Here is a 19,547-nt window from a genome sequence, read left to right as displayed (position 1 = left end):
AGAGCCCGGTTGTAATACCAAGTAATATAACTGGTTTACACGCAATATTTTTGTTCGCCCATGACGCAAGTTTCTGAACGTCAACGACGATTTGCACCACGTGAATCCACAGCGGGAAGCGTCCATGTATATATACCGTGAGAAGTTCATCCATTATTGTTCACTCGATGCTTAACACTGTCACAAGCACACAGCGAAGCCATACATTCTGCAGCACCCTTTGTTGTATCTCACTCTCATCTTCCCTACTCTTCCCATGTCTCCCTCACTCCCTGTTTTTCCCTACTCCTAATCTTTTGTTGCACGCCGCACTGCCCTGAATCATTGTGCACGCTCTCTCTCACACCCTGTGCCATGTTTTATTTCCTGCATGCATGCATTGCCACCCACGCAATCTTCGTGCCCCTGCCACATGTCTTTAAACACCTTCACCCCTTCCTGCTTCGTCCACAACATTTTCGTGCGTCCTTGACGCCCTTTTCTTCTCGAATTTCCTTCAAAATTTGCCCCCTTCACAAACCGCGTTTCTCTTGTTCGTCTACTTGTTTGCCACCTCTTCTGTTGACTGCGTCCCCTCTGGCGCTTTCACCTCGTTTCCAACCTCCATTCCTCTCTTTTACACTGTTCTTACAATTGTAACCCGACTCTCTCGGAACACTCTTCTCACACTTCCGAACCTTCTTACGTTGACTACCTTAATCATTCTTTTCGACGCACTATGCGTACCCCTCCCCGTCCACTGCTGATTGGTTTCCCAATCAACACTTGGATCGCTTCACAACCAATCTACGTGCCCCTTGTCTGTACTCCCTACTTTCTTGTCCATCGTTCCTCATTTCCCCCCCCCCCCCCTGTCCTCTCCTCCTGCTTCCCTCACTTCCTTCTTTCCCTGCTTCATGTTCGGCCACTGCGTACCACGCCACGCCCACAAAACCCCCACATCCGCCTACGCACTGGTGTTGCCTACCCGTGTGTCCTATACCGTGTGCCCCGGCTGTACCACCATTGCACTGCCCACCCACTTTCTTTGAAACCAACCACTTTTTCCCGCCCTCCCAAACACCATCCTCGCCCACCCCTGTAACCGGCAGGCGTGAGACGCTACGTGACCTGCAACGACCAGCGCTCGCAACAGTACTTCACCGAGTCGGTGAACAGCGACTGCCCCTTCTACGGGTTCGCCTGCGACAGCTACGAGAACTTCACCGTGGGCGCCTGCGGATCCGGCTGTGGCTCTGACGGCATGCAGTGCGCGCCCATGGGCTACCGGGCCGTCGACTGGCGCCGCTTCGCTGACGAGAGCCGCAGTGTCCGCATGTTCCTCACGACGTCCAGCACCACGCCCTACTGCCGTGAGTCCTTCCTCGGCATCCGATTTTTAATGCGAATGCGTTGTATGCCCCATGAAGCGGAAAATCCGGTGTCCGGCGTTAACATCCGACGGTACCAAAACCCACGTGACCAAGTGATGACGTCACGTTTCAATGTCAGTGAAAACCGACCAGGCCCACCCCTCCCAAAACATTATACTTTGCCTAATTCCAAAATTGAGTTCATCCGCGTTCCAAACCGACCTAGCCCACGCCCACAATTGACTTGGCCCACCCCCAAAATTTGGTTGCCCCCCCCCTCAAAATTGAATTTGCCCAATTCGAGCCCGCCATGTGACATAGTCACGTGACCAAGTAAGAATTAACCTTAAGTTGCAAGGTCACATGACCAATTGCTGACAATGCGACAATGTCATGTGACGTGCATGTTGAAACCTAAGGACACATAAGTGCATCTTAGCATGTTGGCTATATCAGGCTTGTTCGGGATGAATACAAACGGCACGAGAATACACGATACAAGAAGGAACGATCCTTCTTGTGTCGGTGTCTACTCGCTCTATTTAATGACGCACTATCACCAACCAGCCCGGCGAGCTAAATTAAATGTGCAGAGTTCTCGTATCAAGGCAGCGCTGAGTGTGGTTCTTCTTGTGTCGTGTCCTCCCGCACTGCATAATCCTCGTTTTAGAGTCTAGTAGCTTTCTGCAGAAGCCTCCTGCATATTCTCTCTATAACTCATTTCAATAGAGCCCGTAGGTGCCTGCCAGAAACAACTCCGAAACAAGGCAGAGTTCCACAAGGTTTTCTCAGCGAGGGCGTATATGGTCCTTCTTTTAACAATACACTTAAGTTTTGCCCGCAAAGGTATGGGCCGATATGTCAACGTTGTCGCCTTCTGTCCTTATGCGTGGAGCTACGGGAGCCATTCCTAAACCCCCGATGCTCACGTCATCAACGGAAACCAAGAGATCACCTGATCGGGGGCATGATTTAACGCTGCTGGCCACCCTAGTAGACTCGAGGACTCGATATTCAGCGTGGAAAGACGTGCGTGTAAAATCGTCTGCAAAATACGAACAGCTAAGCTAATAAACAGACAAAAATATGTATACGTACGTCGTGCAAAAGCACGTAGATTTGTTATTTTTGTCTATGTATCAATTTATGAAAATTATTTCTGATATTGTGTAATAGGTTGATGTGGCAGCGTTCAACGAACTTATCGTCAGTAATTTAAGTTTCAAGGAGTCCAGTATAGCTACTTTTCTCGAACTAGTAAGCTGATTCTCAAACTGATAAGCAGTTTTACACATAAAAGTAACAAAGCACGAGACAGAAAGAACAAGATAAACGATCGAGTGCATACGTAAATGGACTTACACAAAGCACTGTGCTCCACTTCCTCTCTGCAGGCAACCAGTACCACGTGCAGATCGGCGTAGCCAGCACGGAGGAGACCCGCAAGCAGCACGGCAACCGGGGCAACCTGTACGTCCACCTGCAGGGATCCAGACCAGAGGCGTCGCTCGCCAACGTCGTCATCAGGTGCCAACACGCTGCCCACACTGCTTCCTCACGAGTCACAACACACGCCACTACAATCGCGAACACCGCAGTCAAGGATAAGCTCACGTGCAACTTGTCATAGCCAGGGTTGCCAGGTTTGGCTACGTTAAGCCAAACTGGCTACTTTTGAAGGCTCGTGGCGGGACAATTTTCGGGTTGGCTACTTGGGTTGGCTGCTCTTAGCCACCATCACTTTTATGTCCACTGCAGGAGGAGGGCATCTTCCAGCGGTCTCCATTTGCCATTCTCTCGCTTCCGCTGACTCTGTGCTATGCCTGCGAATTTTCTAATCCCATCGCACAATCTTGTCCCTCTGCCGTCCTCGACGGCGATTCTCTTCCCTTGGAACCTCATTATGTTATTCTAATATATCACCAGCTATCCGATGCATACGTTACATCACCTGCCCAATTCCACTCCTTTTTTTTTTAAATATCAGCGTGAATATCAGCTACATCCGCTGACTAATAAATATCAGCCCTATACGTTTTCCGTCCCACTATTCATTAAGCTGTACTCAGTTTCTTCTCAACTTTCGTAGCCTAGAAGTTCCAGCCCCGTATAGTTTCTCCGTGCACAAGCACCCATTTCTTTTTTTCCAGCGAAGCTGTTTTCCTTTAGCCCCCGTATGCATCCCCCGCCTGCGTTCCTAGGGGGGGGGGGTTGTGCCCTGGGCGGCTTACGTCCCTATCGGGGACACGTCGCGTGGACAGGAATGCAGACGGAGAGTGTAGCGACAGCGCTATGATGCCCTCTAGCCACCATAACAGAGACAGAGCTGCAGCAATGGAGACGGGTAGGGGGAGAGGAAGTAAGAGCATGGCGACGGCGCCTGTGCACGTGGCCTGCGCATCTGTGGTTATAACGTCACGTGCGTCGGAGGTGCCGGCGCGGTTACAGCAGCGGTTGCAGCAGATGCATGGGAGGTGCGGTGGCCGCGGTGGCGCTTGCGTCGGTGTAGTGTGGTGGCGTATGAAAAAAATGTACTGATTTCATAATGTGGCACCTATTACCTGCAGTCTGGTAATCCTGTCGCTGGTACTTTTTACGTTTCATATAATTGTGCATCCAGTAGTAAGTCCTCAAAATTAAACAAAACGTGTTTTTGTGTAATAATAAAGCTAAAGCAGTTTTTTAACACGAAAGTGTTTTATGCCGGGGTCCACCAAGACTTCACTGACGTATTTCCGTCACGGAAATACGTCAGCTTACAATGTACACGAACATAATACAAAGGAAACGAAGAAAAAGTTCCACAAACATGCAAAATCTGGAAATCGAACCCACGACCTCTCGGTCCGCGACGATAGATCGCCGAGCGTTTAACCCATTGCGCCACAAACGCATTTGCAGAGAGCTACACAGTATATATCTAACACTCCGACCCGCGCTCTTGCTCGGGGCGGTGCCGCCGCCCTAAGCAGAAAAGAGAAGTACCGCATTATGACACTAACGCGCACCGACAGCGAACGCTTCGGTGGTCTCAGCACTACGATGTTTCAACCTATGTATGCAGTAACAGCTTGATGTTTCTGAAGTTGTGCCGGCGCGGTTACAGCAGCGGTTGCAGCAGATGCATGGGAGGTGCGGTGGCCGCGGTGGCGCTTGCGTCGGTGTAGTGTGGTGGCGTATGAAAAAATGTACGATTTCATAATGTAGGCAACCCATGTATGCAGTCTAACAGCTTCGCTGGTAATCCGTCCCCATGGTAATGTTGCGGCCCCACGAATTTTACAGCGTAGCTGTTTCTGCGGACCCTGTGCCATCGTCGGTTCGCTAAAACCCACGTGACCTAGAGGGAGAGGAGAGGAAAAGAAGAGCTCAACCCTGTGAGAATGCCGTGAGAGGGTGCAGATGAAAAGGAGAACGGGGAGCGGGGTTGACGTAAGTCGCGCCGTCCAATACTCGCGTTGGAAGGGGAGAGCGTGAGGCGCGCGAACCAGTGGTGGTGTATGAAAAAAGCAGGTCAACGGAGGAGAGGGGTGTGAGAGGAGTTCACCTTAGCGTTGGTTGTATATACAGAGTTTTGGTCAAGGACTCTTGTCTGAGAACGTCGGAGAAAAGCGTGAGAAAAGCGCTAGGAACGGCGTCGCCCGTGAACGCCGACGCGTCCCATCCCCCGCAACGCGCTAGGAATGCCGTCACCCGTGGACGTCGACGCGTCCCATCCCCCGCAAGTAGCACCGTTCACAGCTTCGCTGTTCGACCATCTTCACGGATTTGAAGGGGCGGTTATTTTCCGAGCACATCACACTAAGGTTCAGTAAAGGTGGCGTTTTGGTTGAATTAACGCATGCACGCGCACATACACACACACACGTGCACGCACGCACGCACGCCAATGTACAACGTCAAACGTGACGCCATCAGTAATGATGATTACGATGATGATTAACCTAATGGAAGTGGGACCTACCCACTAAGGGGGATTATCCCGCGCCTTAGCATCTGTTCTTGGTTTCACTTCGTGCTCTTCTTGCATTACTAATTTTTCCAGCCTACTGCATTTCCCAGTCCTACCTGTAGCCGATAGTATGTATGCAAAACTCATATATACACTTGAGAACAAAAGAATTCTGGCCACTTCTATATAGCGGGAGTAACTGCTTCTCTCATATTTTATTCTACTTTCGAGAGTTTTAACCTCCGTGGCCACGAAGTGGATTCACGCTTTGCTTCGGCCCAAGCCAGTGAGATTTGCGAACGATTAACATGTGTGCTTCCAGTCTAATCGCAATCCCGTATGACGACGAACCACTCTCGGGACGGATTTGCAGGAAGTACGACGACTTCAGCTCGGGCAAGAAGTCCGAGTTCCTGGTGACCGCCGGAGACCTGGGCCGCATCATCCGGCTGGACCTGGAGTGGAGGCCGGACCAGGTGTTCTACCCCGACCAGAACCAGGTCTACAATCAGCAGCAGCAACCCGGCGCCGCCACACCGGCATTCGAGTCGCCCCGGCTCTGGGTCGACTACGTCCAAGTTCGCAACCTCGCCACCGGAGAGAAGTAAGCGTGGAACCGATTGAATTAAGGGACGCGGGATTTTTTTAAAACAGCCAATCGGCGAAAGGGAAATTAACCTTCGCTGGTTCGAATTTTTTAATGAAGTGAAAATTGCAAATTACGTGCATCTTAGCGACAAAAGGTGGGGAAGAACAAAGAAAAAAATTCCGATGGTGTTCTTAGCGATTGATCGAAAGTTTTTGTCGTGAATTGCCGACAACTCAAGGTCTTCCAGCATTGTGGTTCTTCAGACTTCTTCTTTCACTATCGTAATGGTGTGAGAAAAAAAAAAACATGGCCACAGAATATTTGAAGACCAGTTTTGTGCCAGCCACGGCGCGTGATTTGCTATTGGGCGGCATACGGCCAGAAATAGAGCGCAGAGGTGTACAACCTCAGCGTGATGCGTCGCACGGACATTCGTGAGATACCGTGTTTATCTGCGGCACAAATCCACAAAGTATGTAATTACAGCACTGCTGGCACGCGCATTCCAGAATTGTTGTTTTCATCCACGTCGGCTATTTTCTGCAAAACAATACGATTCTTACTGGAATCATTTAACCAGAAATGGCTAAGCACACTAAAGTTTCTTTTTCTTTTTTTGAAGTTCATTGCGCTGTCTATGGAAAGTATAGCGTGTGAACTCTATTGGCGTGAATGTTCTTGACAGGCAAAATTAACGTACGTGACCAAGTTTTCAAATGCAATTACTTTGGTAAGATTGTTGTTAGAAGTGGAGAAAAGCGAAGAATTAAAGTGTCAGGGCAGTCTACTCGTTTTGCCTGCACTATGCCTGTTTGCTTACCAAACATAGAGCCTATTTACAAACCAAAACGACAATGGTAACCGACTACTGGACGCTGGTCTTTATATGGTCCGTTTCATTGACCGCGCAGTGTTAAAGCTTTCAAACTGTCGTTCCTGCTTATCGATGCTGTCAACAATTCGGAATTGTCAGGTTCGTTATGTGCGGGCTCGTGCGCTGTCATGGGAGGGTGACGCCCTTTGTCGCCATTGGAGACTCGAGCCGATAGAAACGGTCTCGCCGTCCCGTCGCGGTAGCGCAGTCACTATATGGCGTTTCGCCGCTGAGCCCGAGGTCGTGGTTTCGATCCCGGCAGCGGCGGCAGCATTTTGATGGGGGCAAAATTTTGATGATGGGCTCGTACGTACTTAGGTTATAGGTGCACTGGTCAAAATTAATCTACAGCCTTTTACTATACAAGGCGCACACAGGTCGGCAGAATAAGTGGATGCTCCCTTACCAATATTTTTGCAGGCTATGCATATACGCACTCGCATCTCACGTGCATTCACCTCTCGTCGGTACTCACGTCCCCTACTCGCGCCCCGTTTACACTCACGAACACTCACTCGCGTTCACAGTCGCCTGCAACCGTCACTCACGCTCACGCTGGCGTTCTATACTCCCAGTCGTCGGCAATCACACATACGTACACCCGTCCACTTACAGATGCCCATGTTGATACTATATACATATACGATGATGCTCAAACTCATCGACACTAACTTTCGCGCACACTCACGTTAAACCCGCACTCACCCTCGTTGACACTCGCGTCCACTCACGTGACCCCTTTGGTCACTCACTAAGGCTCAATATCACACCCGCGAAATGAGTGCGAAACGAGCATGAGTCAGCGTATAGTCGTGAGTGCGTATGCCGACCTGTGCCTACGTACGGCGTCACTCAGAAACCTAAAAATTAAATAATTAATTCTGGGGTTTTAAGGGCCAAGACCACGATCTGATTCTGAGGACATGCCGTAGTGGGGGACTCCGATTAATTTTTACCTACTCCGCGTTCTTTAACTGTGCACACAATGCACGGCGCACGGGCGGTTTTGCATTTAGGCCCCCATCGAAATGCGGCCGGCCGCCGCGGCCGAGATGCGATCCCGCGACCTCGTGCTTGGCAGCGCAAAGCCACTAAGCAACCACGGCGGGTGTCCCTGATAAACGACTGTGCCAGCTCCGGGATCCTAAACCCCGCCAATTTCATAACTTGAAAGCGGTCTCGCCTTAGTCACGTGTCTTTGCGCGCGTCCCCGCCGCAGGTTCGTGTTCTGCGGCGAAGGCACCTTCCTGCAGCCCAGCGTCGCCAAGACCCTGTTCACCGGAGGCAGCTGCGAGTTCGAGGTCGGCTCCTCGAGCCCTTGAGGCAAGGCGCGCCGGCGCGTCTCCTCGCCTGCCATCATCCGCGACGGAGGAGGAAAAGGAGAGGAGACAGTCAACCAAGAGTAGTCGTCGGCCGTGCCATACACGACCTCGCCAACCTTCGGGACGAGGCTCCCGGGCTTTTGGGGGAGGAGGAGTGGGAGGGGTGTGTGTAAAGATGACACACGCAGGGGGGGGGGGGGGGGGGGACACAACAATGGGCTCCGTAAAAACTGGGGCCCTCCCCTGAATTGTTACGCCGTATAATGTTGAAACGTCGCCAATTAAAACAACGATTGTTACGAAGTACCCGCCTCTCGTGTGGTCTTGACACCGTTTCCTCCGGGAGACCCGAGGGCCCGCCACCGTCGTCTGTCGCTGAAATTTCCTATTAAATGGACCGACAAGCGCCCACAACGTGTCACTAGATTTTGGTGTGAAATGAAAAGACCGCGATTTATAACGACAAAATCGAGCCTGCTATTCGCGGTTTAAGAGCAGGAAATATAATTTTATATGGCACTGAAAGTCGCGAAAAACGGTATGTCGCGCCTCTTTACGGGGATACCTTGTTACCACAGTGAAATCTCGTTGCTACAATTCTTAATAATGCGTTATTTCAAGATAATACGTTTCTCCCTTTCCCGATAATACGATTTGGTTGGATAATACGATTTTCGGATGATACGTTTTATTTTCCGGTTTCCGAGAAGATCGTATCGAGCGATTCTACTCTATATAGAGCCGGTTGCTGACCACGTAACCACAGATTACTGTAGTATACGTAAGTCGGCTGTTATTAACCGCACGATATCTAATGTTTAAAATCACACAATTTAGATTATGTGCGCGTTTGCGCTCTTTGCTCTATGCCTTATTACGATCTAAAAAACATTCACACTCACAAGCGGCGCTGCCATCTCGGCGACCAGGCATGTGTACGCTGCTGCAAAAATCCGGTGACAATTTGGCAGATCCTAATGGAATGCGAAGGGATTCACCTAATGAGACCCGTAGGTAACGTACACCTTCCAGAAGCGCTAGGATTTAAAGTGGACGGAAGCATCAACCGGTCAGCAGCCGAGATAAACGAAATACGTTTAGAGTATCGGTGAGAAAAAAAGAAAGGGAAGAGATCGATACGACCGGAACTGTCCCAGGCATAAGTAGCGATACAAGGTAGATAGTTTAGTTTTGAGGAAGAGAAAAAAAATATTAAGGAGATGCATACGCAAATGCTATAGAATGAAAAGCACGTCTATAGTCGGGTACAACTTTAGAAGGCAGTGGCATTTGCCCCCTCAAAGGCGGATGCATACGAGCCTCCACCAATGGGCGCGCACTCTAGACTGACGTCATGGAGCCGGACGGACGGTGTCCCCGCCGACGAAAAACATGGCAGCCCGCGCTTCAAGCTGGGCCGAGTCGCGTCAGCGGGACTATTTCTTTAGTCGCGGAGGCAATCGGCTGCTGCGCTTCGGTCATCTGGGCGGCGCCTCTCCTGTCCTCTTAAGTTGTACCCGACTATAGCATACCTTATTAACTTAAGCGGGCTATAGGTGAGTATTTATCGCCGCCCCGTTTCAAAGGGGATGCCAATAAATCATCGTTATCGTCATCACCAGTGGAACTGCGCAACAATGGCGAGCCGTGGCTTTCCTCGTTACATGGCGACGTACACGAGTGCTTTTGTGCGCGCGCGATGTTGAGAATAAATACCTCGAGTACTCTGGTCTCCCTGTGAAATACAACATGCCATCGCATGAGCATCGGCTTCATAAGCTACCTATTAATTTGCTACAGCTAGAGCGGCCGCCACTTGTCCGCTCGCCACCATTGTCGGCGTGCAATCGCCATCGCGCACACCTAATTAACACTGTTTCCAGCGCACGATTTCTTACACGCGATGACGACTACAGATTGAAAATATACTGATGCAAAAAATTTCCCGCCACGTTTTCCGCGTTGCCACTGAACGTGTATCTATTGTCCAGTCTATGCCTGGACTGAGGGACCCACCCACTGGACCTGGATGTAATGTTTCATAAAAGTTTATGCTGTGCTTCACTGCGCGACCAAAACCTCCTTGTTCGCGCCAACAGCGAAGCGCCGCGCGAGCATGTACGCACGTGAGGCTGCGGCGACGAGCTGCATTGAAAGATAAACAACGACAAGCAACATAATCTAAAACAGCGTATTTGCAGCCGTGTATAGTACGGTTTCCCTTTTTTTTAAGAATGATTTTTAATGCGATTAGCATTCTTCGCCTACTTCAGCCTTTTAGCCTGTCTATCTATCTATCTATCTATCTATCTATCTATCTATCTATCTATCTATCTATCTATCTATCTATCTATCTATCTATCTATCTGCTTACGCCGACTCAGTGACCGAAGTTGTCTACCAGCTAGGGCCACTGTATACGTATGTGCTCCTGGTCGTGATGACGTCGTGGTCGTTCGATCACCGTCATTCCAGCTTCGTTATATGCATCTCGTCATGTCGTCGTTCGTCGCCACGCCTTCTACGGCGACTCAGTGGCCCAAGTTGCCCGATAGCTTGGGCCACTAAAGGCATTGCACTATAGGAAATCCCCACCTTTCCTCAAATTATATACTTCGGTAGCATGACGTCATGGACCGGAGCCTTGTGCTATCTAGGTAGTGTTGTTTTGTCACCCCTTGACATATTGGACGTCATGATGAGAATGATGATGTGCCTTCAAGATATCGGGTGACCTATTTCTCCTTCTTTGGCTTTCCTAATATCACAGATGGTTGCCACATAACCCACAAACGCCGAGAGCCCTTGAATGATCCGTAATAAAATATCGCATTAAAACATCCCGTGAAGGGACAGCGAGTTGTCGTACACTAAGTCGTCCAATGAGAGAAGATTAACACGTGCACAAAGCACAGAATGTTTCGGCTCTAGGAACGCTGGCGACCATGTCATCCACATAAAAGCAACTCGCCAACTTCTCAGCTGGTCGACGGTGTTTTTCGGATACGCGCTGAAAGTGATACTGCAATGTCGCACTCAGTAAAAAGGGGCTTGCCGTAGTTCCAAAGGCCACGCGGGTCATGCGGTAATCGCGAACCTGATGCATGTCTGTTTCAAACCAAAGTAATCTCAGGGCGTCCCTGTCGCATGGCTCAAATCCAAAGTGCAAGAAGGCTTTCTGGGCGTCAGCCGCGACTCCGAACTGGTGCTGGAGAAAGTGCAGCAACATCGACATACCGTTTTCTGAGGTTCGGGCCTTTTTCCAGGTGGTCGTTCAGTCATTCCGGTGCCATAGGACGATGCATCGAAGACGACCCTGAGTTTAGTCGTGGTGGACGATTCCCCGATTACATGCCGATGTGGCATATAACACTTCGTGGCAGCCGCATTATCGATGACGGGAAGTCGTTCGGCATGGCCATCCTTAAGATACTGTCTGACTGCTGCATCATAGCTAAGCAGAACGTCTTTGTTCTGAGATATCCGATGAAGGAGGCATCGAAGCCGTTTGATAGCTACCACACCGTTATCACGCAGGTCTGCTTGTGCTTGGGCTGCGTGATAACAGATATAAAGTTCTTCTGCTTCCAAGGCAGACGAACTTCATATCTGTTATCGCGCAGCGCAATGGTTTCGTTGAAAGCTTTCAAAATTGCTTATCATGGGAGGGTGATTCAATAGCATGTGTGATCCCTAAGCTTTCGAGCTGCCAAAACTTTTGCAGTTCAAAGGATACACCTCCGTCGTTCATGCAGCAATTCGTCCGAAGTACTATCGTGAGCAATATGAGCTCGAACACGCGAGTGCGTGGAAAATAGCCTCGAACCCTACATCGGCCGATTTGTAGCGGCCGCTTTTGGAAACAAATTGGAAAGGGCGCCGCGCTTCCGCTGGCTGTTCACACTCCCGCCTCGATATCATTGCTGCAAAACGGTAGCTTGTAGCATGTCACTGGCCGCTAGTGGTGATATCAATTCACATCAACGCGCACATCTACATCAAATGACCTATCAGGCTATGTAGCTGCTGAGATATCGGCTGTGACGTAGACTGTCATAATGCACAGGTCATGCTTGTATTAAATCTAGGCGGTGTTGGCTGAATGTTCGGATACGCCACTTTTATCTTTTTTTTTTTTTTTTTTGTACGCTAGCGAAGCGGGAGTGCCAACAGTTAGCGGAAGAGCGCCCCTCCTTTCCCCTCCGGTTTCGGCAGCGCCATCCACGTATGACGCTATCTAGGTTTTGAGGCTATTTTCCACACGCTCCCGTGTTCGAGCTGATATTGCTCACGATAGTACACAAACATTTGCTTGTGTGGGCGGGTGAACGGGATAATGGCTGTTTACAGGTCCTTGGAATGTACAGCCCAGTACAGTTTCAATTGAAAGGAGACCTTTGTGTTTATCATACCAAGTGACGCCCTTTCTGAGTACGTTCCACAACTGGTCTGACCCAATCAATAAGCTAATGCCTTCTTCTTGGCGAACGTTCGATAAGAAAAGGGCATCAGCCAATCGATGGCCGCGATTCTGTTGGCCATTGATGAATTCGTGGTCTTTTGGCACTTGAAGAAGGACTTCACAGATGTGTGCTATTTCTATTGCTTCGATCACATGATGAACCCCGTCGAACCGCCTTTGTAAGGATACTTCCACTAGCCTTCGACGAGTACGTCGACCTCCACGTTTTTCCCTAAAACGTTGACGTTAAGGTTAATCTCTCCTAAGTCCTTCAGACTGATTTTCCTTAGCCATCTTCCTTACTTAAAGTGAGCTGGCTACCGTTATCTAGAATACCTCCTATGTACCATGAATTCTTGGCGCCCTTTATCCAAGCTCTAAACGATTGAAGAAGTATGGTGTCTATGTCACTTCGCTCAGTTCTGTCTGACACAACATACATGGAAGAACAGCTCCTTATGTGTCCCGGTGACCTCGTTACGTGAGTACGTTTAGTGCCCATTCTTGAACACACCGAAGAAGCGTGTCTTCTCTGACATTTCGAGCAGGTCACCTTACGTCGACAGTCCCTTGCACGGTGTCCTTTGGTTGTACACCTGAAGCAGCAGCTAGCCGTCGACAGAAGGCGCTTTTAACAGCGAAGCTGTTCAAGCCAGCCGTAATTTGTGGTTCGTATCAAGAAACTGCCGCGCCATAACCATGGCAACCAGGAGGGCGGAGAGCGGCGCGGCGCATGCGCACGTGGTCTCCTCCTCGCCAGCTCTCTCCCTTCCCAACCCCCGTCTCTCTTCTCTCCGCGGCGCGCTGAGCCAGGAGAAAAAAAAAAGAAAAGCTTGCACTAGGCCGCGCAAAGCTGAAGACACAGGGAAGCTGGCCAATTGATATCGAGCGGGTAGCCTCTAACGCGTTCGGCGTCGGCAAGCAACAGCGTTCTTGGCACTGTGGCAACTTTGGTTAGCCTGCCTGCGTTTGTGGCATGCCAGGAACGCGGTTGCTCGTAAGCGCCGAGGCGTCCAGCGCTCTAGTCCCGCGAAATGTCGCGAAAGGGAAGGTACCTTCGAAAATGATCGCTCGAGAATACCTTCCCTACACGCGTAGTTAAGTTAAACCAAGTTAACACTATGCAGCAACCAAGTTAATACCTAGCAGTAGCAGCCAGTAAGACTTGAGGATCGACAGTTTCGCTGTGCCTAAGCTTTGCACGACCGAGTGCAAGCTTGCCCGTTTCTTTTCTCCACGTTATCACTCAGTGCGTCGCAATCCTGCGTTGAATGTGACTTCAGACAGAAGACGCACGCCTCCTCCTTCGCCATAGCGTTGTTATTGAGGACTGCATCTGATGCCATTGCATGACTCTTACGGCTGCCGGAAGGCTGCTGTTGACCGCCGTACGAGACAGGTTGCTGATACGTCGTCTGCTTCCTACACTCCACTTCGATGCGAAGGTATGCTTGATCAGATGCTGAAGTTATTGTTCCGAGCTCGGCTCGCCATTTTCACTGGACGCCTGAAGTCGACGCCGTCGGTAATATATTCCAACATTAGGTCTTGTCGAATCGATTTCGTCAGCACCTCGCACAGCACCGCGGCGTAGTTCAACTCCGGGTTCTTTGAGGGCCTCGATTTTCACTTGCACAATGTCGTAGAGGCTTCTCAGTACACTAACGTTCGCCAACGTAGTGACGGGACGGAAAATGCACCCGTGGCACTTCGTGGGCCGAGAGTCTTAATAAGAGCAGAGAAATGACTCGCGCAAAAAGAAAGAAAAACGCAGTGCGGTGATAGTCACCTTCGTTTTCTAACCGCGCGGAATTGCTCAGCATGAGGCCTTGAGTAGAATAAGTCTTTCACATCATTAGAAAACGTGAACCTCGACTGACACGAGACTTCACAGACAGAAAAATATTCAATAACCTCGGTAGAATATTTAACCCGAGAAGGGTCTTCTAACGGAATGGAACTAAGATGCTTCTGCCAGTACTTCGACAAAGTGCCCTGCCAGGAGACCTTCTCAGTAACAATAGCCCTGAACGGCACTGATTCCTTGTGGGGTTTTACTGTAAACACTCAATGAAACTTCGCCAACAGCGTTGATGCTCTTTTTTAATTTGTCTAGGTTGAGTTCTTCCCATAAAGCAATAGCTTACTTCCTCACCTTAGCTAACGACACATTCACAGGGACAACGTTTCTTGTGATAGCCGTAGTTGGCCTTCTGTCGGAACAGAGCTTTTGGCATCACTACAAAGCCGCTCTCTTTGTCCCCTACTAAAATGGAAAGATGACTGCTCTTCAGGTAGTTAAGAGTGAATGTAACAGTTCTTGTTGTCTTTCTCTGCTCGTTCGCGTTTTCATTTGTGCGCTGTAACGATGTTTCATAATGCTCTTCTTGCATGTTGCGATGGCCAAGGCTTTACCCAGCTCTTCCTCTCTGCTCGCGTCCTTCGCACGTATGGACGTGGCTGTCAGTTCCTCACCCTTCTCATCGACCGCGCTAATTGCAAATTGTTCATTTGTTCTGCACAACCGCTTTTCGAGAAGAACAATGCCGCCACCATACCCATCCTTCACCAAAGCTAAAGCCACGGCCTGGAGGCAACTCCAGACCAACAACTATCCTCATTTCACGATGCTTCACGCAATGTATACCCCACCCTTTATCAACCCCTCGGTCCTTCCTGCACAGAGCGAGCTACCCTCTACCATACCACATGGACATGCCAAAAATCTCTAATAACTCCACCAACCGAAACACAAAGCACGAGCAATGGGAGATGGTGCTGCTGACCAGCTCGGCACTGGAGGATCAGCGAAAGCTGATCGCCTGAGCCGAAAGTGCTGCTACCGCCTTGATGTCCTGCCCTGAAGGCTCCACCCACCACGGGGATCCACTCATCTTCGTGCCTAATCAAAATAAAGCTTTGCCTCTCTCTCTCTGTCTCTCTCTTTACGTCGCTGCATCTGTGTACTTCACCTTTTCTACTTTGTTGTTCACCAAAAATAAAAATTCACCGACGATTACGACACTTCTTCATACTACAGTTGCGCGCAGATATATACGTGTTTTCATTTCTCGATATATTGGCTGGCGAGGACAATCTGTCTCGTGCTGCACGTTGCAAACAAAGTGTGGTGCGACAGCTTCGCTAATCGGGAGATCGCCAGAGGCAGCGCGCGGATGACGCGTGGGCGAGAGTCGCAGCAGCAGCCGCAGACAGACCTCAGACCTCAGTCCCGCCGCAGTACACGCTTCATACAAAACTCGTGTCGATGGTGGCAACACATTGTGTCACTAAATGAATTCAATGCTAAATGCATTGCCACCGAAAGTCATCGTGAGATGGGTTACGCCGAATTTTATTCTCCCAAATTTTTATCTCCGCCCATTAGCCAATACCGCCCCCCCCCCCCCTCCCGGCCTCCCGTAGTGGGTGCACGCCATGTTATATGGAGCAAGCAAGCAAACGAGCAAGTCCCACGCGACGCCTGCACAGAAGCACGGTTCCCGTTCAATCTATGGCGACACCTGATCCGAAGATCCTAGCCCAACGTGACACGAGGCCACACGGGCAAGCTGGCCGCAGTGGCGCCCCGACACCTCACTCTCCGATAGACGGTCCATCGCCAGAAACGCTCAGCCCTTCACCGCCACCGGTGAGGGTCCATGTGCTCGGAGCGCTGCCATCGCAGAGGGATCCAGCGAGGCCTAGCCGCGACCAGCGAGACCACCGCTATCCAGATGGCGCGCGCCACACGCAGCCACAGGACGAGCGCTTATGTATCATGCTATGGGTCGTGGGCGCCTCCCTCACGTTCCCCCTGGTGCTGTCCGCGTGGCTCGTCTTGGTTCCCTACCTGGTACACGCCAACTGGACCACGCTTGTTTCACCACCGCCTCTCTCTGTGTCATCAGAGTTCTTGTCGACTACGGCCATCCCAGCGACCAGCACTTCCCCGTGGCAGGACGTTCCTTCCCAGTGCCTTGCGCCTGTGATGTTGTCAGCGCTGCCACCACGTCTCAATGTAAGCGCCCCGTACTCGTTCGGGCCGTCAAACGAAAGCTCGAGGCCGATATTTTGCCTCTTCAACAACACGCGTGTCTACGGCGGTCCCGAAAGTAGTACTCGGTGGAACTACGTAATCACGGCCCTGCCCTTCGCCTTGTGCCCGTACGTCGTCTACTGGTCGGTGGGCATCGAAAACGGAAATCTGAAGAGCCGGCAACCCAGCTTCGACGAGCAGTACGGCCTGCACCGTCTGAGGGCGATAGCCGACGCGTTAAACTTCACCACCGTCAAACTCCTGCTGGCGCTGGGCGGATACCCCGACGACGCGCCCCACTTCTCGAGGCTGGGCCGGGACCATGCTACGATGGTCCGGTTGATGAACAACCTTGCCGACTCCCTAGAGAGGTTCGGCCTCAATGGCATCACCGTGCACTGGATCGAGGCTCGCGCCGGTTGCCACGGGCCCGATGATGCTCGTGTGCTGAACAGACTTCTGCGCAGTCTTCGCGAAACGTTGAATGCAAGGAAGCCGTCCGGCGGGGCCCTGGTGACCGTGATGCTCGAACTGAACGCGCCCAGCCAGTTCGTTGCTCGAGAAACTGCAGACATCGTCGACCACTTCTTTCTGGCAACGCAGAACGAGCGTAGATCGAGCCGGCTCCACATCAATCAATTCTGCGAATCTGGCACCGCCGTTATGCACGACGCATACCGGCGGTTCGTGAGCGCTCTAGCTGCGACAAAACTCCGGAGGTCCCAGGTGTGTCTCACCGACAGCCTAATGCCCTTCCGCGTAAATGTCGCCCTCCAACAAAATCTCAGCCTCAAGTACGCCTCGAAGACCTTGACACGCGTGCCCTTATACCCAGAATGCAACAAAGACGGCATGTGCGAGTACACGGAACCCGGTTCTTCATGCCACTACAATTTATTCTTGGTGAAAGGTCCGTCGCACCCCTATCTCGGCCACATGTTCCTGATCGATGACGTCAGCACTCTCCAGAAGCGCCTCGACTTTACAGAGATCAACGTGACGCAGTTGGCGTCGGCACCTGGCGACCCTCCGCACGCCTGTATCCTCCTCCTCGACTTGGACGGAGACATCTACGCCGACCAGTGCGGTGGCCACCTTTCCCGCTACGCGCTCATGCGCAATTACTACTACGGCACTCTGGGTAAACTACTCAGGGGTGATGGTGATGTTCATGGCACTTACGCTACCTGTAAACTGCATGCGCGATAAACAGTGGCCCGCGCTTAGGGCGCGCAAAGTCAGTCGTGGTACGCACCGTACATTTTGCAGTAGCAAGTAGTTGAGGCGCCGCTCAAGTCTTCACCAAACATGTTTCGTGGACCGCAGTATATAGTCGTGTAATTACGTTTTCTCCTGCCTTTTTTGCAATTCCTACTACCTACAGCTGGCCGTATGTGTTGGCACGCGTCGTGAATCTGCGCTACCTGCAAATAGCAAGCCGACAATCGAAAGTGAACCGCTTTCTCGATCAAGAGGCAAAATAGGCATAACAAAATTTTCTGAACTCTTGTAAACCTAGTTATCACGAACGAAAGGTCTGTGTGGCTTGGTTTTGCGAAGACTACGCAGACAGTGTTTCATTATTGCAAGCTTCTGCGCTTGGTAAGCTTCTCTATAACGTGCTAATCTGGCCTCCTTTTGCTTGAGATTTCGAAGCCTGCCGTCTAGCTATATCTACTGGATGATTGGATTGAGCCTGTCGCTTGCGCTGAAGGGCATGCACAGACGGCCCAGCTGGCACGCCATCCACGGCGAGGAGCGACCAAGCGCCGGCGAAGCAGCCGTTAAACCTTAGCCTATTGACCCTTTTCGCGGAGCAGTTTGCTCTAGAGGAACGAGATGGCGCTTTCGGCGGCGCGCCATACGTTGCCTCAGTGAATGCGCACGAATACGAAATCACTATTGCTTCTGCCCTGCTACTATGCGATCAGCTGAAGTAGGTGTTAGCTAATGCACTGTGCCCAATTCATGCAGCAAAATGTGTGATGAAGGGAATACGTGTGTGGTAGTTAGCTGCAAAAATAGTGATTCACATATTAAGGAACGGAATCAACCTGTGTCGCCGCTGCTACACAAGGACTGCCTGTGTTGTCGGCCCTTCGCGATGCACGGCTTTCCTTGAGGATAAAAAAGGATAATTCATCCGCCAGCGCTGTACATCTAACCTCCAAAGAAAGGACTTCAACTCCGCAACGTCGGTACTTAAGAGTGAGCACCGCTCGTTACAAAAGGAAGTAACGCCACTTACTGGCATAGTAAGTTTCTCGCACGTTATTTACACACATCTACTCCTACTCGCACGCAAACTTACACGCACCCTATCGCCAACGTATCAATAATTAGTGAATGTGCGCACACTTGAATCAATGTGCTGGAGCGTGAGTGACGGCGACTACACCAAGACACGAATGTTGCAAGCTGTACGTTTCGTGACGGTCCACAGAGTAAGCGACAGACTAGCGATAATACGTCTTTGCTACAAGCTACCACAAAGTACAGAACATTTACATTCCAAGCTTTGTGCGCCGCAAGAACAAATCTATCGCAGCAGAGCACAGCCGCGAGCGCGATTAGGCTGAAAATAAACGATCAGATAGTAGACTCACCGTGGAACCGAGGAACTTAGTATTAGAGTCAGAAACATGACAAGCCGCTGCTTCGAAATGTTTGCCAAAGAAAGAACGAGAACAGTGATCCTGATTTCATTCATAAGCGGGAGGTTTAATTGGACAGCTTGGAATACATTTCTAGCCTCGCTTTTAGTACAAGCACCGTATACGCTGCTCGCGCCGTTTGGACAAGGCGTAATGAGCTATGAAAGCACTTACATGTCCTCTAAAGCTGTGGCCAAAGCTTTGTGTCGTCCACACCGTCACCATCTACGATATGCGTCGAAACGGAGGTTTGCTGCGCCGCACCGGCGTCACGCGCTGGCATTGTAAACACGGAGGCAACGG

General features: G+C 50.8%; 1 protein-coding gene across 2 annotated transcripts in view; it reads left to right on the top strand.

The window, feature by feature from the left end:
* The window catches only part of LOC119433876 (inactive pancreatic lipase-related protein 1), a 96,335-nt gene extending 88,077 nt beyond the window's left edge, over window positions 1–8,258 (top strand). For both annotated transcript variants that reach the window (XM_037701158.2, XM_037701157.2), the window contains exons 7-10: window positions 1,092–1,352; window positions 2,747–2,879; window positions 5,678–5,908; window positions 7,987–8,258. In XM_037701158.2, the coding sequence (XP_037557086.1) occupies window positions 1,092–1,352; window positions 2,747–2,879; window positions 5,678–5,908; window positions 7,987–8,089 (728 nt within the window). In that variant the 3' untranslated portion in view covers window positions 8,090–8,258. The remainder of the gene's footprint in view (window positions 1–1,091; window positions 1,353–2,746; window positions 2,880–5,677; window positions 5,909–7,986) is intronic.
* Window positions 8,259–19,547: the final 11,289 nt, after the last annotated feature.

Source organism: Dermacentor silvarum, chromosome 11, assembly GCF_013339745.2.
Source record: "Dermacentor silvarum isolate Dsil-2018 chromosome 11, BIME_Dsil_1.4, whole genome shotgun sequence".
In the NCBI taxonomy this organism is placed as follows: Eukaryota; Metazoa; Arthropoda; class Arachnida; order Ixodida; family Ixodidae; genus Dermacentor; species Dermacentor silvarum.
The sequence above is the reverse complement of the archived record's forward strand: the minus strand, read 5'-3'. Positions and strand labels throughout refer to the sequence as shown.